Source organism: Protopterus annectens, chromosome 1.part2 (assembly GCF_019279795.1).
Source record: "Protopterus annectens isolate FY-2018-M chromosome 1.part2, PAN1.0, whole genome shotgun sequence".
Taxonomy (NCBI): domain Eukaryota; kingdom Metazoa; phylum Chordata; order Ceratodontiformes; family Protopteridae; genus Protopterus; species Protopterus annectens.
In genome coordinates, this window is record NC_056727.1 from 167,792,703 (window position 1) to 167,809,301 (window position 16,599).

A 16,599-nucleotide genomic window follows, 5' to 3' on the forward strand; every position below is an offset into this window, starting at 1 on the left:
ATACGGTAGGGGTTTGTATACAGGACATTGCAAGTGTGTGTTTGTCTGTCAGAGCTTGTGTAGAGGTGGCCATGATTGTTCTACCATTGGACATGTTTGGGAGCGGGTTTTGTAGTTTTCCTATATAGTATCCGTCTTATGACACATTGGCCACCTCACGAGGAGTACAGCTGTCAGTCAGCCACGGCACTGTGCTGGCAAGCCATACCCATACTGGTTATCCTGGGCGTGCTGGCCAGGAACCTACGATGCAGCCCTACTAGTACCCGGTATATGTCCCGCACCCATGTGCCATGCACATACAACCTTGCCTAGGATATCCCACTATGTTGCTAGTAACATGCACACTGAGGACAGACAGTAGGCATGGTGTAAACGCAGTGGCCTGCAGAGGACATGGCACCCTGTACAGCGGTACAATAGGGACATATATGTGGACATTGTGCCTTCACTATGTTCCACACTGAATAGCTGCAACATATGTGGTGCCATCATATGTGATCCACTAAGGCCAGACAATGCTGTACACATGTGCCCTGTATGGACCCATGCCACTGACACCACGGAATACCTGTCCATCCTATCCATGCAGGTGCAGACCTAATTCGCTCACTATAAGCAGGTTTCGCCACACCAGGCCAGTATTGACATATTGGGGTATAACAGGCTGTGTACACTACATGTGTCTGCCAAACCAGGTACACCTGTACATGTCACTGTACAGTATTGTGGGACATGCACATTCCAGGCAATGTCCATGTGAAGGACTATCAAACACAGACATGGCATGCATTGCAAAGCTATGGCCTTACACATTGGTAACCAGGATGTCAGGCCAGATAATGCAGTACCCATCTGTGTGGGACAGTGCAGACACTACAGCCCTGCACTGCACACCACTGTCGGGTGACGCAATGGCAAGGATTACCCCTCACCCAGCCTTGTACAGCCATCTTGCACAGCCAAACACTACACGCCCATGGAACAATGCATACCTGCATGACAGTACTGGCACCCTGTGTCTGCATGTGGGTTGTGATGCTCAACCACAGTCACTCCCAGTATAAACCTCGTTGGCATAACAACAGTTGTCAAGCACTTTCACATGCCCTAGCCCATAGAACCTCCAGATATCCCCTGTGGTGCATGTGGTTCTGTGCATTACTGCAGTGTGGCAAACTAAGTAGTTATATTGTGTATTTGCCACCCTGGCAAAGGTGTCAATGCGTGTCCATTAGAGTGTGGTTGTGGTGACAATGGCATCCGTTCACATGGACTGACGTGTGCCACACCTAATGTATGTCTACTATATCTGTTGCAGATGGCGCTCACTCACCTCCACACATGTTCTTACAGCACTGCAACATGCCGCCTCTGTGGCACTAGTAGTAATGCCATGCACATGTAATAGTAATGAGTAGTCAGGGGTTTGCCCCTGTACTATTCAGCGTGTGGCAGATTATAGTTAAGTCTCCAAGCCCTTCCCTGGTGTATATTGCCTGTCCCACACACACACTCTCTGGTGGATGTGAAGGTGTACACCTGCACAGCAACAGCATGTGTATTGTAACAGATAAAAAATGGTCAGGTGATGGCCTCTGCACCTATTGCAGTCCTCCTCTAGCTGATTGCATGTGGTACAGCTGTGATGGTGTTCCCATAGCCATCTGCATGATAAACATAGTACACTATCTAGGGAAACATGTCATTATCAGGCCATGACAGTCGCTGTGAGTGGTACCTGGATGTGGTGTTCTGACACGGCATCGCAGATGATATCTGGATGTACCTCAATCATTTTCCACAGTGGGAAATAGCCTGACAGGAGGGTGATGTGCCACACAACTACAGCATGTAAGTGTAGCTATGCTGCATTGCGACTACTGCCTGTTTAACATGTGTGTGGTAATGGCTATTCTGCATGTTAAAATATAGACTCTGCTCATGAGGGAACCCCATCTGTAGGGCCATATGTGAACAGGTCAGTGTGTGCAAATATTTGTTTCCTGTGTTACACACTGAACACACTTCTGTGCACAGCAGAAGCATGCTGTGGGGATTGCAGACAGTACATGATGACAGCGATGTGTTACTGCCATCGCAACCCTGACTGGACATGTGTCACATGAGACAGTGGTATGACTGACCCTGTGTGGGATTCCCAGTGACAAGCCAATGATGGGCAACTGTTCATAGCTGAGGCCACACGTCTACTACACATTGTACAGTTGCCATGCAGTATATATGCATGTGTTGTGCTCCCTCTGCAAATGTATACCATCTGTTGTGTTGGGCTGCTGGTGATATCTATGCCTGCTGTTGTAGGTAATCCTGTATGCTGTTGTCTATCACTAAGCCATATGTGGATTTAAAACGCAACACCATAGGTTGAATGGGTTGGTAGGTCCCGGCAGATCCTCCTGTCCCACTTCAGCTAACCATGGCACCGGGCACTAGCACATCTGGGGACTAGCCATTAACATCAACCTCTGTTGGCTCTGCACCACCTTCTGGTGGTACCACCACTGAGGATGGAGCATGTCCCCTTTGGGAACGGGACCAGACAGGTACATATCTGCTGTCATGCAGTCCCGGACATGTTGCTTAGGTGGCTCCCTAAGGGGTTACGAAGCCAGATACGCCAGTTCAAGGGCAGAGTGTCACATTTACAGGGTGATGCTGCCCCTCCTGGACAGCCACCAGCACTGCCTCCTTTGCAGCTGTGTAGGTGCAGTGGCAGTTGCCCATGGCTGCAGACCTCCATCCCACTGTTCCCATGGGCTTTTGAATGCCGAAGACCCATCCCCATCCAGGGTGTATCTCCCCACACGTGTCATATACCAACCCTGTATGCTGTCATTTCTGTGCTCCTACCTATTCTCCACGGCCATACCTACACCCCTTCCCCAACATCTGACCCTCACCTATGGACACATAAGGCCATTCGGCTCCTAGGACACCATCTGCCCTATACATAGCTGTCCATTACACACGTGCCCACTGGACACATGAAACCCTTGTAATATGCATCATAATATACTACTGTTATCCTCACCACTGTCCCTCAGGCGCACAGTCCTGGTATGCACATCACTCCTACATGGTCCGGGTACACGTGTGGAGGATGACCTTATTGTACACAAAACACTACCGGTCCCTCTATGGTTACCCCATTTACCTTTATCATGAAGATGATGTTGCACACAGCACACTGCAGGAGTACTGTTCACACATAATGATTGGACAGGTACTGTTGTGTTAATGTACATTACATGCACAGAGTAATGTATATGGCCAGTGTACAACTATTTGCGTGTATGACTGACACATGTCTGTCTGAGGGAGTCTTGTGCTCACATAGAGCAACACCACTACATAATACAGTCGTCGCTGGTGTTTCCCGTTTCATTCGTTTGTAATGATTTGTTGCCACATGGTATGTCCCTGATACATCTCTATATATTTATGTACCTATATGCTGGACATAAACACTGACATGTACATCTACATGATGGGATACATTCCTATACTGTTGAATGACTGCACTGTATGATATCCTCTGGTTACAGCCTCTTACACTCGATTAGCCTCTACTTTGCTTAACCAATGCAATACTCGCATACTGGTAGCCAAACACGCTTACACCCGCTCGATCCCGCACTTGCTAATGCACCGGCATTGGTGCTTGCATCTGTCACTCACACCCCTGGGTGTGAGCGAGGACGCAGTATTACCTTGTGATGCCTATTACATCGTACTACATGACTCCAGTATCGGGATTGGCCACCCATTAGGCGATGGCATTGCGTTCGACTGTACGGAATCAGCGGCCTGCCCAGTGACACAATCATATTTGTGTGTACCTCATACAATGTGCTCCCACCTTGTGATGCCTATTATATCGGAATACATGAATACAGTATCGGAAACGGCTGCCTATTAGGCGATGGCATGGCGTTCGACTGTATGGAATCAGCTGCCTGTATGGAGAATCATTCATATTCGTGTGTTCCTCTTAGGTATACCTTGTGATGCCTATCACATTGGACTACATGACTGCAGTCATAGCCGGACTTAGGCTTAGGGCAACTAAGTGGCCGCCTAGGGTACCACATTAGTGGGGGCACTTTACCAGTATTTATTGGATGGGGGCACTGGGTGGTGTGGTGGGGGTTGCCATTGTGCCCTCTGCCTAGGGCACCAGTTGACCTAAGGCCACTCCTGACTACAATATCGGGAATGGCTGCCCATTAAACAAACGCATGGCGTTCAACTGCACGGAATCAGCAGCCTGTCCGGTGAATCATTTATAATTGTGTATTCCTCTTACAATCTGCTCCCACCTTGTAATGCCTATCACATCCGACTACATGACTACAGTATCGGGAATGGCTGCCCATTAGGCGACGGCATGTCATTCGACTGTACGGAATCAGGGCCTGTCCAGTGAATTAATCATATTTGTGTGTTCTGCATACACTCTGCTCCCGCCTGGTTGATACATGGGAACTGAGACCCTGCATTACAAACGAGTATTTGGGATGTGGTAGCCACATCCATCAGACGGGTCATGCTACCGCATACCTATTATAGGTTTGCCACCTTCTCAATTGGCCAAGGTAGGACTTTAGGGTTACCACCTGTGCCACTTTGCGAGGGACAGTGTGAAAATAATCAAGACATGGCACATGTCCAGATTACAGGACATTATTTTATTCTACATTTCATTAATAACTGCATACAACAGTTATTTTCTATATGACACTTCTATATGTTATGTGAAGTAGCATAAGCAACTCAAATGCAACTAGATTAAGCTTTTATTTGTGCAAATAAGTGTAATCTTGTACTATGCATGGCTGTAGGTATGTTTAGTCCTGGAATGTCTGACGTTTCTACAGAACATGTTCCACTCTGGCCATTTGGAAAGGTGGCAACCCTATAGGACCTGTATGTAGAGACGTCAGACTTTGCAGGGCAACACACCCACAGCCAGGAGAAAGGGGTGTACTTCACCATTTTGCCTAAATAAATGGTTACTCTTGTAGCATTATAGTTGCTTATACTGTTACCTATAACATTTAGGTGTTTCAGAGGAACATAATTGTTTTATGCTATGACTACAGACAATATAGGTAGTATTTGCTCTAAATCACAGGGCATTTGCCTTAATTACAGTTATTATGCAGGACACAACTGCCCACAGGGGAGTGTCCCTCGCAAAGGTGGACAGGTGGTAACCCCAAACCTATTATTCTATCAACTTTCTAAGGTAGTCGGCAGAACATGCAGTTTCTCTCACTTTCAGACCTCTCATATGAATGGGGAAAAATAAACACTGAATCAGGGACACTGCATAATGACCTCAGGAACACATTTAGAAGGTTGGTGCTATTAATCTGACACATTGACAGACACAGAGCACATATGTATTCATACACATTGTCTGAGGTGCATGCAGTTTATGACACTTACATGTTGTCATTATTCATTACATGTATTCCGCCACCTTTCCTCCTAATATCACTAGTTCTAGGATGGTTTAGTTGGGACTGTGTTAAGATTCTGATTCGTAATCACGGACATCCCTGGTAATCGGGGACAGTTCAATGATATTTTCCCTATGTATTCCCCCAATGGTTTACAGACTGTCCAGTAGATGTGATCATACAGTTTGGGAGGTACGGGCATTTGCTATACCCACATCAGAATATTACTTACACCCACAGGGCGGTCCTAATACTTGTCTGCCAGCCAACACCTGCACGCCTAGCCCCAAAATCGCATACTCATGGTTCTCCCACCTGCCAATACTCTACAGCACTCATCCTTACTGTGGGCGCAGGTGAACACAGGTGGGATATGAACACACCCTTACACACTGCACACTCTCCCCGTGTCGGGACACGTCGTACATTGTGTCAACACATGTGTTATCAGGCTTGCACAACCTACTGTTCCGTGTACAGCTACATCCTGGTCGTAATGGTGTTCCCCCATTGGCTGAATGTATCAAATTTTTGGTATCCTGCAAGGGACGTCGCTGTCCATGTTTAAAGTGTAGACCTTGTAGATCTCTCCCACTGGTAGTTTCCTGCCGGTGGTCTAGGAAGCAGTGTTGTATTTACCTTTATTGCGTGTCTGTATGTCTCACAGGCCCAGCTTGGGGGGGGGGTGGTAAGTAGACGTTTGTTGAGTGGACCTCTCACCAACATATGCCCGGTCTAAACATATTACCTGTAACTGCTGTAACATAACCTAGGTATATACATGTGTATATTTACTGTAACATATACATATCTATTTACATTAATATATACAGACATATCTGCATATGTATTCATACATGTATATTCATATCTTGCTGTCATATACATATATATATTCCCCGCTCATACGCTCTTACACATGCGTAATGGTGTTTATAAGCTTCACCAGCATATTAGTGCCTTATTCATTATAACACCGACACACTCCCATTATCTTGTAATCGGTATGTAGCACGTTATACAGCGGACAGATGTCGCTATATGTTCATGTACGGATTACTGATGGTAATTGGAATGTGATAGTGTGATTCGACCCATCCCTCTTCTGCACAGCCTATTATTCCATGTACTGTTGATGTTTGTATGGGCACATTCCTATTACTTATGTCAACAAATGGAATGCATCTGTTACAGAATTTGTACTTCAACATATATTGTTGTCTGCATGTGAGTATGCATATATACCTATTACGACCTAGCTGACCTTCATGGGGCGGTCCATTAGAACCGGCCCATCCAACCCTGGCACACCTGGATCCATAAATGCATACAAACAGTTCCTCCATCCCACCTGTGTTAAATTTACACATGTAACATCCATTATCCACTTGTTAGTGCAGCCATGACACACCTTTATACATTTCCCTCTCCAGAGCTTTTGGGGCCCTACACACATTCTGTCCTGCCTCGTGTATACACAGGGTCTCCCGCCATGTATATTTGCACATATGTGCCTCCCCTGGGGTTATGGAATACGGCCATTTGCACTTTCCAATTTTTGGAGGTCCCAGCATGGGACTACATTCCATCTGTGTGTAAAGCAGACCTAGCATTTCAACAATGTTACTCCCACTGGTAAAACCCTGCCTGTGGTATGAGTAGTGGTGCTCTGCTCACTCCTGGGAAGCTTTTTATGACATACGCTGAAAGCACTTTACAATACCAACATTGCTCTTGATTTCCTTCACATCCCTTATGTATGCTTTACTGTTACAACGTCCATTCTTTATATATACATATATATATATATATATATATATATATATATATATATATATATTCTCATGTATTTAGATATATATCTATACACACATATATGTGTGTGTGTGTGTATATATATATATATATATATATATATATATATATATATATATATATATATATATCTAACAAACATAAATTTCCTATGCTGGGAGCTGCTTACACCTGCGCAGGCACACTCGCCTATGCTTACTGTGCATTACATATGTTTACTGTCGCTTATTTGTGCCTTATACATTATGACAATACCACTTTGATTGAAAGGATGTGGTTAATAGTCCCATGCGATACACACATTCACCTTTACATGTTTAAATGTTGGCTTTACAGCAGAGCAACATTCATTCCACAAGGAAAATGATATGTGCTATTGTCGACCTTGAACCGTGAATGCCTTTTCATTAGGCGGATGCTCTAACCACTACACTATTGGTGTTCTGCCTCATTTATATGTATACCCATGGTGCACAGTTATCCAAACACACGCCTTATCACTTCACTTATACAGCAGGCATCCATTTACCTGCTGGGAAAAACGCACTACTATACACGTGCCATTCCCTATTCCCTACTGCTGTAGACTCGTGCTGCATGTTAACTCACTCCGAGGATATTCAGACCTCCAAAGCCTACAGTCCTGGCACATACGTTTGTTCAGTTGTGAGGGTGTTCATATGGCCTTCCGGGTTTGGCTTGTCTGACTGGGGACCGGGACTGCCCTCTACCTAGCTGAAAGTCAGACTTAGCAAGTGGAGATTATTCGTTCCACTTTTAGAGTCCTACCTGTGGTTGGAGATGCAGAGGTGTCCTCACCTATGGCCATCCTGATATATAACAGCACTAACTATAACGGGGATTTCCTATATTGTGACCATGTTCATTCTTCATATCTACATATATTTATATATATATATGTGTGTGTGTGTGTGTGTGTATCGGTCTGTACATACACATGCATATACACCTACATGCTCATTTACATTTTCCATACCGTTGAATCACCGCCACCTACCATCCCTCATACACGCTTGCATACCTGCTTACGTCTCGGGTTACCACCTTTTCATATGGCAAAAGCAGGGCATTTTCGGGACACACATCAGATTTTACAGGCCGACACATACCCACGGTCAGTACAAAGGTTAGAACTTTACTTATTTGCCTAAATGAACACTTATTCTTGTAGTGGTTTGTTTGCTTAATCTGTTTCTTGTAACTTTGAGTATTTTACATAAATAACTGTTTTATGCAATTGTTACATGAAATAGGGGATATATTTCCTACAATCACAGGACATTTGCCATTGTATTATATTTGGTCTGGACACAACTGCCCAAAAAGGGACTGTCCCTCACAAGGTGGGGCAGGTGGTAACCCTACTTATGTCTGCTTTAAAGCGCCTTAAGCACCCTATATCAGACTGCCACTATGCAAATGTGTAAGGTATATATTCTTGATAATGCACGTGGGGAGACGTGCATCATGGTCAAGTGTTTAATCCCAGGTCGTAGGTTCTGCAGGACCGGCTGGAGGCTGAACAGTCTTGTGGACAACTACTGCTCGTACAACTTGTGTCCAGATGTATACAGGACTGGACATCGTGTCGTGACACCAAGTCTAATGTCTAGAACAGATACTTATCCCATGAGGGATATCCAAAAATTGTGGGGACCGATGACCATCTTTGCTTTATGGCTGTAAGATAGGGTTATACATGCAAGGGATACATAGTTTGCAATCCTGAGACTGCCTAGGGTGAGACTGCCTACTAGATATGGGTAGGGGTCACTATGTGCAGATATGGCCGTGCCTATCTAGCAGCCCGAGTATGGCTGGTTTTGGTGGATGTTCAGGAAGGGGGGGGGGTGCTGTGAAGGGGATGATGGGTATTCAATTATGTATCCAGGTGTGTTGGGGTTGGATGGCTCAATTCAGGCCAGACCATTATGTGGGTATGTGCCAATAACGTTTCTGTACATGTGTACTGCACATTTTAATGATCACATGTTTGTGGGATTGTATTGCGGATGTGTATATTTGTTCTTTGGTTATCTTCCTGATTCACCCACCACTCCCTCCTAGACCTCCAGTTCACCTATTGTGCATCCAACCCAGTCTCCCCTTGGCGAATTATTACATTACCCGTCACCCCCCCACCCCTATATTCCACAAACAAGATTCATCCCTTCTCTAGTCGATGGCCCATGGCACAGTCAACAGAACACATTGCATACAATACATATCTCTGGGACCAATATGGTTGAGAGGTCTACACTAACATTTCAGATCATCCACATGCTGTACTTCACGCACATAGGTACTCACAAATACTTATCTTTCATGACATGGTAGGTAGACCCGGGTAATACCTGTTCATCTATGGGCTGTCCTGACAAGGACTACTTGGACCGCGAATGGGCAGATATTGGGCCAATGCTCTGACCATTGGTAGGGTTGTCACCTTTTCATATGACCTGGATGGGACATTTTCGTGGCACACATCTGAGTTTACAGGCCAACACATACCCACGGTCATTACAAAGGATAGCTTAGTTTCATGCCTACATATAAGCTTTTATTGTTGTAGCGGTGTAGTTGCTTATTCCGTTTCTTGTAACATATAGGTATTTTATATACGGACATACGTACTGTATGGGACTATTACATAACATATGGAACATAATTATGTCCTACTATCGCAGGACATTTCACATTTATTATGATTTTGGTATGGACACACCTGCCTAGAGGGGAACTGTCCCTCACAATGCAGGACAGGTGGTAACCCTAACCATTGGGCTAGGCTTGGCAATTGGTGGCGCGCTAACACAATGGATTTCGCTTCCACTTGGTATAACTAGAGACACTACAATGGAATACGGGCACGAGGTTTTAAATATCTTTGTTCGAGGGACGGGGACTCAATATTCAGCTACGTGCCTTTGTGTTTACTTCTTATTGTGGGGTTCGCAATGATGTCTTGCATGCTTTGCATACATTTCAGTATCCATGGACATGGACAGGAGTGATTACTATTACAGGCAGGCTGTACTAGTCAGCATTTTAGGTTGCGCATCTGCAGCTGACATGTTCACGCCTCCGTGCAGCGCGTGGACACGCCCCCTGCACTCATACACGTTTCCTATGCATGTGACCGTTACGGCAGCACGCCTTCATTAATATGCATGTGGTGCTGCTCTGCCATCGCTGCGCCACACGGTCGGCGCAAGGCTAATGCCGTCCTTGCGCCGAGCTTCATGAATCTCGGGGTGAGTCTTTTCATAGAGAGAATAGCAAGGTGTAGCCAATGTCTACACTGTATCCTGCTTGACAATGGTAGGGTTGCATCTTTGTTTTCTGTAGCTGTCCCACACTTACCTGAAAACAAGTTACCAGCTATTCATTGCATTTTCTTACCACTACTTGTCAAAAACTAATAAACTAAATTCTTCACAAAGCGGTTTATGACAGACAGCTTTACAACATTAAGTGGGGTTTTTCACATTTTCGCACTATTGTTTAACTGTGGAGTTGGAATATATGTTCTGGGGGATGAGGGCACGGTGACAAGTTGTGTGTGTTTTTACACCTTTACGAGTTACATCTTGTTTAGATAAAAAAATTGACAAATATAACTTGTAGCACACTTTTACAAGCTAACGCAGGCAATCTCTCAGTGCACCTAAGGCTCCAAGACATTACCAAGTTGCCTCCTGTTGTCCCAAGGTACAGGACTCACATTTAACTACTGTGACACTATGAGCAAGTTATTTAAAATGAAAATGCTCCTGATTGTCCCTGAAAATCAACACATGTCCAGTGAGTTTAGCCAGTTAAAAAATTAATTTTAAAACAAATAAAGCACTACTTGCAGATGATGTCCTCTGACCTCAAGGAGGTGTAATCTCCTGCATGCAATGGAGCAATCTTCCAGTGTGAAGCAAATGGGATGAAAATTAGAACCTTTAAACCAGAGCCCATTGTTCTGTCCAGGAAATGAATGAAGTGCCCTCCAAAGGGGAAGGGGGCGGCAACCCGAGTTGGAAGATTTTAAGTACTTTTAGGTATTATTCACATCATTCGTGTTTTTGAGTTGAATAGGGCTGAAGACTGATCAGCAGATTAGTGTGGTAGTAACAGCAGTAGGCTGGACTGCTCTGTGGTATGAAAATATCGGACTCAAAGAATGAAGCTTTTAGCCACCAGTCAGCCTACATCTCTCTTCCCACCTACAGCCAAGAACCTGTGGTAGTGACCAATGACATGTACACTCATACAGGCAGCAGATGTGTATTTCCTTCTTAGGTTAGCCTAACTCAGTCATCATAACAGAATGAGGATCTCAACTAATCCAGGACATTGGACTAGACTGGAGTACAGTCGATACTCCTCCATGTTGAGAAAAATCAAGTCTGGAACTGGGGCACCGTGACATGATGCTCTGTGGGCATCTCCCATAAGACGTATACCAGGCACAGCCCACTACGAGGCAGCCCCAAGGAAGACCCAGAACATATTATTTGGATTACACCTCTCATCTTGCCTGGATATTCACGGAGATAGCAAAGGATAAGCCAGACTGCTGCTGGGAATAAAGAAGTTTGGTCTACCCTACTCAGCTTGCTACCAGTGTAATCCTCACCAGGATAATTTGTTTTCAAAATGGTGATGATGGACATTGTGAGGAAACAAATCTGATTTGCAACGACTCGTGCAGTAATCAAAGGTGTGAGTTACTATGGACGTTTCACTCAGTTAACGAGGTTTGGGACTGAACAGTGGGAAGCCATCAAACTAGCAGCAAAAGTAAAAACTGAAACCAAGCACTTACAGGTCAAAATAAGCAGAAAGACATATCTTACTTCTTGAAAGGTACCACATCAAGTACATTCTTCCAAAACCATTAACTAAAAAAAAACTCTCTCACAAATGCTGAATAATACAAATTACTTACTACTGCATATGGGTATCTTTGCAAAAATGCAAGCACACATGCAGTACAACTAAAGGCTACTGTAAACACAGACTGCCTCAAAAAGAAAGCAGCCACATATTCAAATGGAGAAAATGCAGATTATGTTTTAAACAAGGCAGATCTACTGCGGTGGTGGTGCTGCGGTAGCGTTGTCGCTTCACAATAAGACGCTGTCCGGTTCGATTCTCAGCTAGAGCGTCTTCTGCGTGGAGACATGCGTGAATGGGCGTACCTTCGTTGAAGGTTGTGCGTCAGGCCTGGCAAGCCGGTACGTAAAAATCAACTGCCAATCATTAGCGGACCAGAGTTCCGCTGTGGCGACCCCTAACCGGGAAAAGCCGAAAGACACAAACAAACACATTGTACAAGGCAGTCATTTTAATACAGCCATATTAAATACTAGCAACCAATCACTTATTTTATCAGTGGAGGCTTTACCGATTTCATACATTTACCCACTCTAGCATTACCCTTGTGGCTAGTTTGCACCAGCTGTAGGCAAATGCATTATCCTTGCACCTATATTACACCGGCTGTAGGTGAACGATCAATACGTCACAGCACGACACTGCTTAATTATATAATGCAGTTCAAAACTAATGTCCTAGAAAAATATTTTGAAAGCATTTAAAAGTGTTTTTAATTAATTGTGAAACAATTACTACTAACCCAATGTGTCAGATGTCAAAATTGTAATAAAAAACATCAAATTTCACATTCTACCAAAACGGATATAAAAAAAAAACTTACCATTTCCTGTAGAAACATCAAATACCACTCCTTTCACTGCCATATAAATGGGATGTTCTTCCTTAAAGGTGAAAGTAAAAGAAAAATGCAATGTAGTATCAAAAATATCCAGCAAGGAAAATTATTCAGACATCTAATGTACAATTATACCCAAATAACCACACCTCTGTGATACAAATGATATCCACCATCTATAGCCACACATCAGTACTACAACAATACTAAAATAAAAATGCATGCAGCAGTTCTGTTAAACGAAAGAAAATGGATGCTAGAATGTAGCACTTCATCAGAACAGCACATCAAGTAAAAAGAAACACATTCCAAACCCAAGTAATTAATGGAATTACTTCATAGTAACCACCACCTTAAGTGACAGGAGTGCTATGTAGAAAAGTGTTTGTGAATAGTCCTACACTTTTAAAATGTATATGCAAACACCAGTCAGCTTCCACATTAGAGTACATTATTCTTGCACTACATCTACCTTATTTTAATGTTAGTATTCCTGCTAAGTGGGCAGTTGAATTACAACCATGTGGTCCCGTGAAAACTACTTTCCCATCTATGACTGCGATACATTCCATTAACTAGTTGAGCTTCACGATACCATGGCAAATTATACCTGATTAATTTATGGACTGTAAATGTTTTCATTCAACACCCAGAAGAAATGAGCTTAAAATGGTTTTACATACCAGTGGAATACTGAACACGTTTCTAGAAACTTCAAAGCTGCACTTGTGACGGATGAAATGATATAGCAATAGTAATGCTGGATTTGGACCAAACAACAGAGAAATAATTACTTTCTTAAATAATGGCATTAATATCGCCTCTTGCTGCCCTTCCGCAGCTGTCACATGTACATCAGACAAAACAACGGAGAATATCTCATAGTATTGTCTCGCTATGTTAAACGGGTTTAACATAGCGAGACAAAAGCAGGAGATCTCCGTTGCTTTTTTAAATCTGTGTCACTATGTTAAACCTTTTAACATAGCGAGATAGTTTTATATACGAAAAGTCCGACCGGATTTCCGTTTGGGCTGGCCAATCAGCGCACGCGCATTGTATAATACACAATAACCCCACCTCAAACACACAAATATGTTTACTAATGGATGGATATGAACATATCTGCTCTGCATTCCTTAGTCCAATAAGCAACAAAACTGCCATGAAATAAGTTCAACATAAGGAGTGAGCACCACAAACATAATTTTCCCACAGTTACAGAATTATACTCCATCACAAATCTAGTATACTGGAGTACTTCCAAATTGTGCAGATTTCAGCCCACTAACAAGAACTCAGACCCAAAGAGAGAGACAGAAGAGATTTTGAAGCTTGAAAGGTAAAAGTGAAACAGAACAGAGATGGAGAGGAACCAAACAAAGGCATGAACCAAACTCTTAAAATGGAGTGAGGCAGAATATTTATAAAACTTTGTGTCTGAAAGTTCTGAAGCTACTGTCATGGAACTATGATCCAAGAACACAGACCCCAAATCAATTAGTCAGTTCCTTTCACGCTACAAAACACAAAGACTTCCCCCTCCTTTTCCCTTCAGATTATTCTCGTTCTCCTGTCAACACAATACCTCGCCAGTAAACTCAGAGATTCAGTTTTTAGACTGCTATATAGTACTGTTCTTTAAATAATTGGTGGCTTAGAGCAACCATAGTGCTACCACACGAAGCTAAGAGGTCAGGCTTCTTCTGTATTACTCTTTTAAAAAGTGAAACTGAAGCTTATTTGTTCCCAACTGTGAGTAAAGCAGCTGAAAATCTTGAAAAATATACAGTGTGCCACATTCTGAATGTCATAGAGGAAGAAGCAATTAAAATCATGACAAAGTTGTTATTCCAAAGAGAGAGAGGAAGATCCAGTAAGATGATATATTTGTGTTGAAAAATTCTACATTTACTGTGAGCTGGCAAAACTCTGCACAAATCTACCATATATCTATATTTATGAGAGAATAAGATCCAATGGAAAAGTAATGATGCTTATGTTATGAAATTAAAGAAATGAACCACAGACGGAGTTTGACGAGTCCATAATACACTAATGTAAAACTGCTGTGTGTATGGTATGCAAAATGGTAACATGAGAGGCAAGTGAGCAAGCTCTATTGCACAGAGGGATAAAGCCCTGACTACAACCCACACAACCTGGGATCAAGGAACAGACATGGGAACTGGAAGTAAGCTGCCAATACCAGCACATCAATCCTAAGGACAGAAAAGGTGGCTTTAGTCTGCTGAGACACTTACCTCAAACAAATGGAAGCCTGTGGCTCTGTAAAGCAGCTAACACCAGGAAGTGGTTTAGTGCTACCAAGCCATTTATGGTAGCCTTCAATATGGAGGGTTATGCGTGGCAAACATGAATGTCAGAAGGCATTCTAGGGGCTCTCACTGTGACATGACTGTACACATCTGCCAACAGGTATTGGGTGAGTGGTTGTGGGTTGAAATATACTCATATCACAAGAAGGTGCTATAGGAGCTCTCACTTTGACATGACTGTACACACTTCCTAACGGGTGCTGGGTGAGTGTTTGTGGGTTGAAGTACACTCATATCACAAGAAGATGCTGTAGGAGCTCTCACTGTGACATGACTGCACACATCAGCTATCAACAGGTGTGGGGTTAGAACTTACTATCAACCCCCCTCCCCCCATCCAGCTTATGAGGTTAAAGCCTTAACTATGCAAAAATGACCACAGTTGAACTAGTGGCTCAGCTAGTGGGAACGCAGGGCAAATGGTGTAGGAGTGAGCAGCAAAGGCCAGCTAACCTTCCCTGGAAGGGACTGGTGGCTGTTTCACCATGTGCAAGCAAGACATGCAGGTCAAACAGCCATAAATAAAGCCATGGGACAGGCGTACCTAGCTGGTTGACTGCAGCCCTCATTAGCACATAGTTAAGGCACCCACATGCCCAGGTGGCACAACAGGTCCTTATGAAGATGTAGGCACCCACATCAGCCACCAAGAGGTGGCGTTGGGGAATAAAAAAAGCATGGATTACAACTGTTGCAATTGGCCTTCACCCTATGGGGAGCCAAGACCTAACTGATCACAAACTGCTGAGTGTTGTCAAACTGGGGAGATAAAAAGGATATGATAAAAATCATTACCGTTTGCAGTCAGAGGAAACAAATCAGACAGCTTCTGACAGCCATGGAGTTAGTAGGGTAAATGAATGCCCTGGAGACAATTACTGGTCATCCTAACAGATGAACAGCTCTTGTCCAGGAAAGAAGTCAAACCCTCAGGCCACTTGGATAAGGCCAACACTTAATAAAGTACTGTACTTCAGTCTCAGGAACGAGAGAGTAGAGATAGATGGGACCAAAGATCCTTTCTTGCCTGTCTGACTGATTCACATTCTTGATGCATTTTTGTTCTTGCCTGCCAAATGACATAACATTGAGCTTCCTCTGGAGAGATGAGGTTCCCCCATCGACTGATGGTGACTGAGGGAAAAACAGGAAAATTCAGGACATTGTTTTTGACAGCTGGCAAGCATGAAGGGTAAAAAGCACCTAAAAA

The 16,599-nt window shown here is 43.6% G+C and overlaps 1 protein-coding gene across 1 annotated transcript in view; it reads right to left on the reverse strand.

Moving 5' to 3' along the window:
- Positions 1-16,599, reverse strand: part of NENF (neudesin neurotrophic factor) — a 1,081,512-nt gene that overhangs the window by 129,114 nt on the left and 935,799 nt on the right. Inside the window, exon 2 of the mRNA XM_044055407.1 lies at positions 13,036-13,096. Within this exon, the coding sequence (XP_043911342.1) occupies positions 13,036-13,096 (61 nt within the window). The remainder of the gene's footprint in view (positions 1-13,035; positions 13,097-16,599) is intronic.